The sequence below is a fragment of the Mixophyes fleayi genome, chromosome 4 (genome assembly GCF_038048845.1).
Source record: "Mixophyes fleayi isolate aMixFle1 chromosome 4, aMixFle1.hap1, whole genome shotgun sequence".
In the NCBI taxonomy this organism is placed as follows: Eukaryota; Metazoa; Chordata; class Amphibia; order Anura; family Limnodynastidae; genus Mixophyes; species Mixophyes fleayi.
The window spans coordinates 319,504,286-319,516,834 of record NC_134405.1 but is presented as its reverse complement, the minus strand read 5'-3'; the positions used below and the strand labels follow the sequence as shown (position 1 = coordinate 319,516,834).

Sequence of the window (12,549 nt, the reverse complement as noted above, 5' to 3'; positions counted from 1 at the left end):
TCCATGTCACAATACCTGCAGCGTTATACACCAGGTTTACCTCAGATCGACATACACCCTCTTATGCATACATACGACCAGGTCATAAGCACAAGAAGAGTTTGTTAACATTTGTTTTTGATAGTGAAAAACAAATTCGCTATTAGGCTTGATGTGTTTCCTCTCTTGTTTCCATATATCAGCCTAACCACTTGCCAAAGCTCTTTGATTTGCAAAGGACAGGTCTCCATCATCCCCAATACACAACAATTCTTGCCCTAAAGGCTGCGCGTTTCGCTACTTTAGCCCATTATTTGCATGGCATTCTTCTTGTGATCTCAGAAATCAAAGCGAACAAAAACAAATGTAAATTGGCAGGTATATAATTGTCATTATTCTAGTATAGTATAGACAGTGAAAGAAAGATATGTGATTGGCAGCTATGTTTTAAAGCACCTTTTTCCTGTGCATCGGGCTTCATAAATGTCTCCAAATGTTAGGTAAACTATGTTAGCTTCACAATGAAGTGTCAAGATCCAAGCAAAATATGCTTATTGTCGTACAGAAGTGAATATGTAAAATTCATGCTGTGTGGAGAGAAGGGGAAACAAGCAGATAACAGCATCTAGATTGTCCCTAACCTAGATTGTCGTCTAACACTTAAGAAGGTTAGAGGACGTCTGATAGAACAAAAGAAATTATTGCACAGCAATAGATTAGTTATTGCTCCACTACTGTTGCAGCTCTTAACACAATTTTGCAGTAATGGTATACAGAAAAGTAAATAAAAATATGTGATTACTTGTTATGGTTGAACGCACCTTTTTTCTGTGCACTGGAGTTTAGGTATATCCCCAAAATGTGAGGAAAACTGGGTTAGCATCACAATGCAGAGTCAGAAACCAAGCAATAGTTAGCTGTTTCCTGACTCGCTTTGCTGATGCTGATTTTTTTCTTGATCCAGGCTTAGCAAGATAAGCTTTTCTCCCACAGTCATTACTGTACATTAACAGTGTATTCTCACTTGCATAGCACCAGGTTGAACAGGCTGTTCACATTTCTGAAGGATCTGCAAATGTTTTCCAAGACTAAATGGGTCCCTATGGAATGTGCGATACAGTGAAACTATGGGAATATTATCTTTATTGCTCTCCGATTTCACACACTCATCAAACAAATATGACCTCATTGTGTAGTTATGGTATATAATGTGTTTGTGTAACCTACAGTGGGTCCCTGTAAATGGATTTTTTTTAATTCATCATTGTCTTCAGGCATGCCTCCCAAAATGTCTGTCCCCGGCAGTGGGGCGGGGGCGTGGCCAAAACGCGAATGGGCAGAGGGCAGTCTGGCGCTGTAAAGCATTAGACTACCCATTACATACCTCCCTTCCCTCAACATTCTCACCCGCAGAACAAACATGGGCAGGACAGTGGAACAGGGGGCATGGACACGGCACGACTGGGCAGAGGACAGCCTGGCTCTGTAAAGCGTTAGGCTACCCATTACATACCTCCCTTCCCTCAACATTCTCGCCCGCAGAACAAACATGGGCAGGACAGTGGAACAGGGGACATGGACATGGCACGACTGGGCAGAGGGCATCCTGGCGCTGTAAAGCGTTAGGCTACCCATTACATACCTCCCTTCCCTCAACATTCTCACCCGCAGAACAAACATGGGCAGGACAGTGAGACAGCGGCGTAGAATCGGGACTGTGTCGCTGAAATCAGGACAGTTGGGAGGTATGTTCAGGTAACCTTTACTTGGTTTGGACTAGAGGATCTTGTCGGGGGATTCCATGTAAAAGGTACAGTAGATTGGGTGCCATTTTGCACTTATCTATTTCTCGAATGTCACATCAGTTTGTTTTTTTTAAACAAATCTTAAATTTTTAAAGAGGTCTGGGGAAAATGCAAAATAAATCCATACCTAGGGCATACAGTGCTACACCTTTATCATCAACCCCTCAAGACTCTCCCCGGGATCATACAGGCTTGCCCAAAGTGTGACTTGCCCAATGTGTATCTTAGGCGTTGCATGTGCAGAAAGTGAAGGTAGGGGCAAATCAGGGTATATTCCTTGTTCAGTGTGAATTATTTTTGTGCAATGAGATATTCAACTTAGCTTCGAGGAGTGGAAGAATCACAATCACGAAGGTGGTGCCTCACAGCCTTATTTATACATCTACCAAGTGGTAGAGGTGATAGGGTCTTGCTCTGTACTCTCCATTGGGCCTCATCTGCACCCACCAGACGTACTTGGTACAGAAAAATGATTTTACAAATAAATCAAAAACATTGAAATGTATGATACTGACCAGTTATAAAGACAGTGACAAAGTCCCTTCACTCTCATGATTAACTTGATTTATAAATGGGGGTTGATTATTTTCTGAGAAAAAGTTGTGATTATTGAAGGCGATGATGCAATTAGTAGAATGATCTCTACTTGTTTCTCAAAAGGAGATCAACCCTGTATCCAACACAAGCATTAGTCTTCACCAGATTTAGGGGTTCTCCTTATTTATCAAAGCCTTCACGGGGCGGCTAATAGGGAAGCCTATTTAACAAGGACAATGGAGGTACAAGTACTGCTGCTGCCCTCCCATTGGTATTGACCTCTCAGAATGGCGATAGCCGGTGGTCAGGAATGGAAAAATGCTTATTATTAAAAAAATGCTTTATTATTATTACTATTATTTTAATAAACAAGTTTCGTCTCACAGCTTTTCATGTACCATTAAATCAAAAATTATAGGGTAAATTTATCAAACCTTCAAAAAAAAGGAAAAGTGAAGATGTTGCCCATAGCAACCAATCAGATTCTAGCTATTATTTACCTAGTACATTCTAAAAAATGATAGCTAGAATCTGATTGGTTGCCATGGGCAACACCTCCATTTTTGCTTTTTAGACGGTTTGATAAATCTATGCATATGTATTCAAAATCACTTCTACACTTTAATTTGAAAACCTTAAGTTTTGTGTCTCTTTTTTCCCACAGGGAATCATCGCAGAACACGAAATCCGTAATATATCATGTGCTGCACAGGATCCTGAAGATCTCTCTACCTTTGCATATATCACAAAAGACTTGAAATCTAATCTCCATTATTGTCATGTTTTCACAGCTTTTGATGTGGTAAGTCCTTGTTCAATAATTTTAAATCTTTACACAGTGGAGGCGGCCATTTTTCTATCCTAAAGCAATGTTCAAGGGAACGCAGTCTGTCAATACACCAGCAATCAGCATCCGGAACGTCTCCATCGCAGCCTGGTACTGCGGTTGTACAATTACAGTCAGCTTCCAACAAAATGTATCCTATTCTATTCAATAAGACCATTATCGGGCATTATGTCCAGGGCTTCAAGGTTGTAAATGCCCATATTTGCACATCGCTAGGTTAAAAATGTTATCTACCACCGTGTTCTGTGTTATTACAGCTGGTTACACTCAGTACAGTAACAACCACACAAGAGGTGTCCGTATGTTAGGACCCTAAATTAAACTTTCTGCACCATCATTTAAAATAAACAACAGTTTACTTCACTGTTCATATTCACATATATTCCTGGCATAAAGGTTATTTAAATGTTATATATTTTATCATTTATAGCTTACAGTTATAGTAAGTCCATAAGTAATTGATCAAACCAATTTTTGGTTCTGTTACATGCAAGTTAAACATTTTCATTCGTAAATGATATCAAGGTGAATATAGATTGGGCTCTGTACTGTGCTGTGCTATATGATTCCTGCTATATAAATAAATGATAATAATAATAATATTGCATTTTCTTGCTAACATTTCAGAATAAACGATTGTCAGGGGTATAGCTAATTGGATTGGCTGTTGATGCTGGGTATTCTGTAAGCTCCTCCCCTCCTGCATATCACACACCCCTTCCACAGACATAAGGGAAGCAGGAAACAGTCTTCCCCCAAGTCTGCTTCTTGTTCTTACTTACCAGGAAAGGGAGTAGACATTGCCGTGTGTACCCTGCCATGTCACTCTAGGTTGCTACTTTTGAATTTGTTGTGTAAGCATTTCGTATGCTGCTGTATACTGGGATAATTATTTGTGCTTGCCCTGCCGTGGACCAAAACGTGCCACCTGCTGACTTTGAGGGTTATACTGGAATGTGGCTGTACCATGAGAAAGGCCTGTAACTAATGGTGATTTTGGAATCACTGTATATATGATAATGTTATTTGTATTTTTTCCCCCGCTACAGAATTTAGCGTACGAGATCATCTTGACATTAGGGCAGGCGTTTGAAGTTGCATATCAGCTGGCGCTACAGGCCAGGAAAGGAGGACATTCCTCAACGCTTCCAGAGAGCTTTGACAGCAAGCCCACCAAACCTATCCCAAAACCACGAGTCAGCATTCGAAAGCCAACGGTGAGTGTCCGAGGCCACAGATGGCCATCAAATATCTAGGGGTAAATGTATCAAGCTGAGAGTTTTCCGGCGGGTTTGAAAGGCCAATCAGATTCTAGCTATCATTTCTTTACTACATTCTACAAAATGCTATCTAGAATCTGATTGGTTGCTATAGGCAACATCTCCACTTTTCAAACCTGCCAGAAAACTCTCAGCTTGATAAATTTACCCCCTAGACAGGGGCCAGCAGCGCATTGACAAGGTTCAATGTAGATGCCGTAGGAACAAACTTTAACATGCGTTTGCTGAAGTCATCATGCTAGATAGGCGGGGACAACTCGTATCCCTCTAGCGATTTCGGACTGCCCTCTCTAGTGCCCCCATTCTGACAGGAGAACCTAATAATACCCACTTCAGTTTAGGTTCCAAATGAATAAAAAAATGTATGGAGACCTATTATGACTTACCCAGTTTATATGGTTCTCTAGCGGAGTCCCAGCTTGACCGGGCATGCTGGGACTTGTAGTTTCAATAAAGCTGGAGAGCCACAGATTGTCAAATCTGACCTAAAAGGACACTAATCCAGTATTTTTTGTTTTGGTTTTGTACTTAACACAAAATACAGAACCTTTACATCTACCGGTAAGGGTTCTTCACAGTAACAGCAGTTCATATTTTGAAGTCTGTAAATTTTGAAAGGTTGCACCTGGAGGGCAGATTTCCAACCTAGATAACGATGTTAGCATTATAATAGTGCTTAACTATCATCTACATAAGAGCTACTCTTCTCTCCTACAGATAGATCAGCCCGATCAAAAGACACTTGCCAATCTGCCTTGGATCGTCGAGCCAGGGCAGGAAACGAAAAGGGGAATTAGCACCAAGTACGAAACCACGATCTTCTAATATCGACTCGCCCTTTCTCCTTGGTGTGCCTTTGTACACTCTCTTTCATGAGTCCATCACTCAAGCGGAAGTACAAGCTGTCGGCGTGGACTGTACCGCATCAAGGAATCATTATTTTCAAACACTAACAAAATAACACAAAATACTGCCAAGAAAAGGAATCCTCTATTTTTTGATGATTTTCTTTTAATCTCTATCACAGCGTTTCCGTTTTGTTTAACCTCTGGATTTTATTGGGCAAATGGTTTTTTTTTCATAGAAATTTCATTATCATTCTTTAATTATGCAGTAGATTTGTGGCAGTTATATAATCAACGGCCTCCCAAAGCAGTATTTGAACTCCTAGGAAATAACGGTGTAATTATGTATTGCAAAAAAAACAAAACAAAACCAAAACAATAATACTAATAACAATAATATGGAACTTTAAAACTGCCAAGAAATTGATTACTTTATATGCACAAGTGCATCTTTATATCTAATTATTGTATGTGATTTAATTACGGAAATAGAATTCAGGATTTATGAAGGAACTGGGTTTGCTTCAATGTAAAGAGTTCTTTGTATAATATTTTATAGGCTATTGAAGTTGAAGCCTTGTTACTAAATTGTAAAAAAAAAGTTCTATTACTGTATCCATAAAGAAAAACAAATTGTCAGTAAAATGACGTAAAAAGATCATCGATTGTATGTTTTCTTTACACGTACATTATCAAAACAAATCTGAATGCAGTGAAAAGTGGATCTGATTTATATGGATGTTTGTTTAGATGTTTCCTATTAGTGTCAAGTATAAAGGTTTGTTTCTACAGTATGTATATTTGCATACATTGGACTTTATTTACAGTTAGGAGCAAATCGGCGATGGATATAGGGGTAAATGTATTACATGGCGATTTTTTCAACTCACCGCTATTCGGCGAGTTTGCAGTGAAAGCTTAAAGCGGCAATGCCTTTAAAGGCAAAACAATGCCTGTAAAGCCATTACCGCTTTAAATTTTCTCTGCAAACTCGCTGAGTAGTGGCGAGTTGAAAAAATCGTCAGGTAGTACATTTACCCACTAGACTCTTTTTAGGGGAGGTGCCGTCACTGTGATTGGAGAGCCCCGCCTCCTTCTTAACTCCTAGCAGATCCACCTGTGGTCGCACACCATGTACATGTGTCTGGCGGCTGTACGCAGGCAGAGAATGCCCAGCCGTTCCGATTGTGTTTAAAACGCAGTGGGAACGGCTGGGATGTATTCTCTGCCTGCCTCTCGGACACCAGGTACATGTGCATAGTATGCGGCTGCAAGCAGTCCACCAAGCGGGAGGGGATAACTATCAACCACCTCTGGATCCGCCACTGGAACGAATCCAAAGGGTCCAACATTTGCACATGTACAAGCCATGTTGGGGTGCAAATGCAATTTTATTTTTGCATGCCAGGTAAATACTGCTTGCTTTTGAATGTCCACTTAAAATCTATCTGTACAATTTAATTGTATCCTCCCCATAGGTTTTACTAAAGTGCACAATCGTATAGCTGGATTTACTACTCAGGGACGCACGCAGGATTGTTAGGGGGGGGGGGGGGGGGTTCCCCCTCCGGAAAAAAAACGAACAAAAAAAAAACGAGAGAGCCCACGCATGCGCAGCAACTCGGTTTCGGCAGACGGCACTGTACTATACAGCAGCCGCGGCGCTGTCAAAGAAGCGTCTGCGGTGGGGCTGTATACAATACAGCACCGCCGCGGACGCTTCTTTGACAGCGCCGCGGCTGCTGTATAGTACAGTGCCGCTATGTGGGGCATATCGTTAGCGGAGGGGAGGGGTTTCTGGAGACCCAGAAACCCCCCCTGCATGCGCCACTGCTACTAACTTTAAACTCTAATAAATCAGACCCATTGTTAGTAGGATTGTGCGAAGACCCAGAAATTATTTTTGTTCTGCTTGCAAGCTAAAATTCAGTTTGCCTCACCCAGGTCAAATCAGCCTTTTACAGTCTTTGTGGGATCATCAGGCTACTCAGCAGAGCAAGTTAACGTTTAAGAGGGTGCTTAGAGTTACATTTATTTAGTGTGGGCATATGAAGCACCTACAGCTATGTTTGATAGCGACTTTTAACTTGACACTGCAAAAGTCATCGGTTCTTGAAATAATGCAGATTCAACAAATTTGAAAGGCATAATTTGTAAAATTGTCATTTTTGCTAAGAGTGTGTTTGGGAGTATAGATGTGCCCTACTTTTCCTCTCTGTTCACTAGTTCCAGCAATGATAGTTTGCAGCCGTTATTGTGGCTATTTTGGAATTTTCCTGTGGAATTATTTCAAACATTAAGTGATGATATATCAGAACTTACAGTTTGCATTTCACAATTGTCTTCAGGTACAGCTTCAGTCCCAGAGTGATCAACATATGTAGATAATCATCACTCTTATCACCAGTATTTTTTATTTCTTATTACATTATTTTAGTGCTCCAGACCACCACATTTACTATAGGGCTGTTTGAGGCTCAAATGTCAAACTGCCACCATGTTTGGGGGGTTGACAACACTTAAACCAACACAGATTTAGTCAAAACAGTTGGTGGTTTGATCAAAACTTCTGGAAAAACCGTCACAATAAAGGCAGGGGTTTTTTTTTGGGACCTGCTTCTGAAAGTCTTGATAGCTCAAACTGCATGCTGTTTAAGGGCTAGATTTACTAAGGTGCGGGTTTGAAAAAGTGGAGATGTTGCCTATAGCATCCAATCAGATTCTAGCTGTCATTTATTTAGTACCTTCTACAAAATGACAGCTAGAATCTGATTGGTTGCTATAGGCAACATCCCCACTTTTTCAAACCCGCAGCTTAGTAAATCTAGTCCTAAGTCTCTTCCCATTCTGAACATAAGTGGCACCTTTGACTTATGAATCATGGAGTCAATAATTATTATTAAGGAGGCAAGATTAATTTATAAAATTAATTTAATTTCTAATTAACTTATGGGGCTAAATTTAATTTTCATTATATAAAGGCGCAACATAATTATAATATCACATAATATTTTTTTTATTTATAACTTAATAAAAAATTACATTTCCCCCCGTTAATTTTGCCAACTCAATCAATAAATATTTATTGCCCCCATTCTCTCTCTTTTGATAAATTAAGCTTTTCTTCACAATGTAATGTTTTAGAGGTTAGGTTACACTTTTTATGTGCCTGCCTAATGGCAGCTTCACTTAGTAGCATCTTCGCAAGCACTTTCTGAAAATAGGTTGTCTGTAATTTAATTTTGTCAAGGTATGGCACCAGATTCTGCAAACACATATTGCTGTGCATTGCGCACAACTGACAAGTTGGATGAGAATGCATCATCATTTCTTTTCTTCATTACCACTGGCACTAGCATTGCTTCATTTCTTGCACAATGTACTTAGCAATGGAAGGTTGTCTGCGCACATTTGCCGATTCCTACTCATGCCAGATTGGTGCTACATTTTCATCCTCCTCTAAACACCTTCGAACTTTGGACAATAATAAATGTTTTACGTCCATCCCTCTGAGGATCACATCGCAGCACAACTGACTTATCCTGCTTATCTTCAAAGTGCTGTGAAGAGTCACTGGCACTTAGTTGTAATCTATAAACCCACCACATTATTTTGCAAAGGGCTTTTCTTCACTCAAACCGGCATTTTCTATAAAGTAACTGACAGTCAGTACAATGCACTTGATATTGGGGCTTTCCGACACATTAAGGACTTCAATTACAGGAGATGGACAGGCTGACTAGTGATAGTGACAAGTGCAGTCGGTTGTAAAACAATACACCGGTTGCGATAGCAAGTAATATACTGCCTGATTATTTGTCCACTTAAATAGCAAATGGCAATGCAGAAAAATATTTTGTTTTTACAGTGTGTTGCAAGGTATTGGTATACTTAGATAGCCAATTGCGCTAATGATAAGTGGAGGAAAACTATTTTGTTATGCTGGTCAGTGCATTGGAAAAAAATACACGAGTTGAAATAGCAATCAATGCATCACATGTGTATTTGAACACATGTATGGGTTACAACAAGTACTGCAACAATTGGTTTTGGATTTATCAAAGTACCGTAATTTATGATATAAAAAAGGGATGGGAACATATGGGCAATATGTACAGTAGAGAAATATAGTACAATGTTACCATTTTGGCGCTCCACTTATCATCTATATAAGTTATGAAAATAAATAAGATTTTTATAAATTTATTTAGCAATGCTACAATAAGCAAGTGTTGTTCCGGACGGAATGCAAGTATCAATAAGACAAAATTGCATGCAATAAATATAGGTGTATGCCATATAAAATTCAATAAAGAAGTCTGTGGTTCTGGATAACGTACCTCTTCCACGAACCAATAAAGTCCAATAACGATATGATAAAGTTCACGAGTTGCAGATACGCTATTGAAATGGTGCTAGTATCTGAAATGACTTCTTTATTGAATTTTATACGGTATACACCTATATTTATTGCATGCAATTTTTTTGATTATTGACACTTGCGTTCCGGCCGCAACAACACTTGCTTATTGTAGCATTGCTAAATAAATTTCTAAAACCCTTATTTATTTTCATAACTTATATAGATCAGGGCCACCTTAACAACTTTATGGGCCCCCGGGCAATGCAGTGTACCGGGCCCCTAAAAAATAAATAAATAAATATATATATATATAAATATATATATATATATATATATATATACATATATAAATAGTGTGTGTGTGTAAAAAAAATATATATGTATGTAAAAAAAAATTATATTAATAATCACTTTCTTTTTTTACACATATATATATATATATATATATATATATATATATATATAGGGGCCCCCTTAACTTACCTTAAGTCCGATCCTCTTCTTTTTTCCGCGCCGCTGAGTCTCTTCTGCCCTCTTCCGTGCTGTGGTTGCAGTGAATGCTGGGTGTGACATCACGCCCAGCATTCACTGCGAGCACAGCACGGAAGAGGGGACCAGGGAGGGAGCCGGATCACCGCTGATGTGACCCGGGCACCTGCCCATCGTGCCCAATGGAAGAGACGGCCCTGATATAGATGATAAGTGGAGCGCCAAAGGGGCAGCGTTGTACTCTAGTTCGTTCTGGGGATAGGGATACTATCCTTTCCCCAGAGGCAGCACCAACATCATCCACATTTGATATTCAGCATAGTACAACGCTGGGTAATTTCCTTTATAGCAGAGAAATATAGATTGTAAGAAAAATGGAAGAAGTATGAATGGAACAGAACTGAAGATGAAGATAAGAATGGCCAGAGCCGATAAGTCCCAGCTCATGTCACAGTCACAATCACAGACAGTAGCATGCATAGGCATGTTCCCCTAGAACAAGTCTGGCCAACATGTGTCTCTTCAGGTGTTGTGAAACTACAAGCCCCATAATGCTTTGCCAGTAGATAGCCGGCTGATAGCTGGCAGGGCATGATGGGACTTGTAGTTTCACGTGACCTGGAGAGCCACAGGTTGGCCGGAACTGCCCTAGAATAACTCACAAAGAATGAGTGCTAGAGAGCAATCTACACCAGGGAGTAGGGAGGCTGGGCTGTCATACTGAAACAGGGAGTCCCCATGTCATAGTGGGACAGGGCCACAGCCTGTTCAGCGCTAGCAGAAAAACATTCCATAACACTGACGGTCCTCCCAACACCCCTGTGCCGTGGGTGCTGAGGTAATAATGTGTTAAAGTTAGTGCAAAAAAAGAATGTGGCACTGCTGGTCCCAGCAATCCCTGGCAGCCACAGACTGCTAGGGTATGCTGCTGGTTGTAGAACTACAAGTACTAGCATACCCATGACTGTCAGAACATGCTGGCACCGGTAGAACTACAAGCACCAGCATGCCCTGGCATCCAGTGCCACATAATAAAGAAACCACACTCACCGTGGAAACATATTTTATTTAAATACATACTCTCACAATCCCTCCATCATCAATTTATAATTACACCTAATTCCAAATGAATACTCTTCATTTTTCCATTTTTTTTTAATCTATAGGGAATAAAAACAAAACATAACACATTGACACATCAGGAGTGCCGTTTGCGGAGCCTCGACGCCAACGACGGGTAAGGAGGCTCGTCCAATCACGGGTGCTGGGAGGAGTCCTAATGTTTTTAGCACAGGACTATGTTTTTCCTAGGGGATCGCCCGCATTTCTGTGTCACATTATAATGGGGATTGAATGCTGCAGGTTTTCCCTGTTATAATGTGACCAGTCCAGCCTACCATAGCCTAGTGTTGGTTGCAGCTTTGTCGGGGGAGGACCCCACTTTGTTTGTCCCCCCCTGCAATTGCCGCAATCAGCCCAAGCTATGAGTGCTGGGGCACTACTTGAAATAAGTCCCTATATGTCCCTCACGCCATGGAGCTTACAATCTAAAATCATGCCTAGAAAGGAAAGAACTGGCCTGTTTGAAGATAATTCATGTCTTTTACAACCCATTGAGGCATTGCAGTCTTTGTTCTTACCCCAATTATATTCACCCTTAGGGCTAGATTTACTAAACTGCGGGTTTGAAAAAGTGGAGATGTTGCCTATAGCAACCAATCAGATTCTAGCTGTCATCTTGTAGAATGTACTAAATAAATGACAGCTAGAATCTGATTGGTTGCTATAGGCAACACCTCCACTTTTTCAAACCCGCAGTTTAGTAAATCTAGCCCTTAGTGTGCTGAGACTGCTCTTTTTGTTAGCGAAATTGCAGTTGACAAAATGATGGCACGTTAATGACTATATTATAGGGTCATCAATATTAAAGCTTCCTACAGTACATAACGACAGTCACACCGAAAGCAGCGTGCCAACGTTCATTAAGCTGCGGGCAGATTTTAATGCTCGTGTTTGGGAATAGCAGAGATCTTTTCCAGTAAAGGCTTCTTATGGGAGGGTCAGAGGGTCAACTCCTCAACTTTTATCTGTACAACTGCCACAAATTCTATCTACTTGAGTCTTATTATGACATTTAAATCATAAGAGCTTTGTTAACTGCAAAATATCTTTGGCACGCAGAACCATTTTTAAGGGTAGTTTTATATAAATTAAGCATGAATGTCCATTTTCTTCTGAAAACATTTTTAATTTGATTTTAGGTGGCCATTCCTTCATAATCAAAGGTTTTCCACACAAGTAATCTGTTGTTACCAGAACAATTTTCATAATGCAATCAAACTCGTTTTTTGGGGCAAACAGCTTTCTTTTGTTGGTATATTGCAGTAAATATTGTATATTATAA

At 40.1% G+C, this 12,549-nt stretch overlaps 1 protein-coding gene across 2 annotated transcripts in view; it reads left to right on the top strand.

Annotated features, from left to right (window-relative positions):
* ANKS1B (ankyrin repeat and sterile alpha motif domain containing 1B) overlaps positions 1–5,952 on the top strand; it is an 88,502-nt gene extending 82,550 nt beyond the window's left edge. For both annotated transcript variants that reach the window (XM_075210173.1, XM_075210175.1), the window contains 3 exons: positions 2,986–3,123; positions 4,218–4,385; positions 5,166–5,952. In XM_075210173.1, coding sequence (XP_075066274.1) covers positions 2,986–3,123; positions 4,218–4,385; positions 5,166–5,273 — 414 coding nt within the window. In that variant the 3' untranslated portion in view covers positions 5,274–5,952. The remainder of the gene's footprint in view (positions 1–2,985; positions 3,124–4,217; positions 4,386–5,165) is intronic.
* The last annotated feature ends 6,597 nt before the right edge of the window (positions 5,953–12,549 follow it).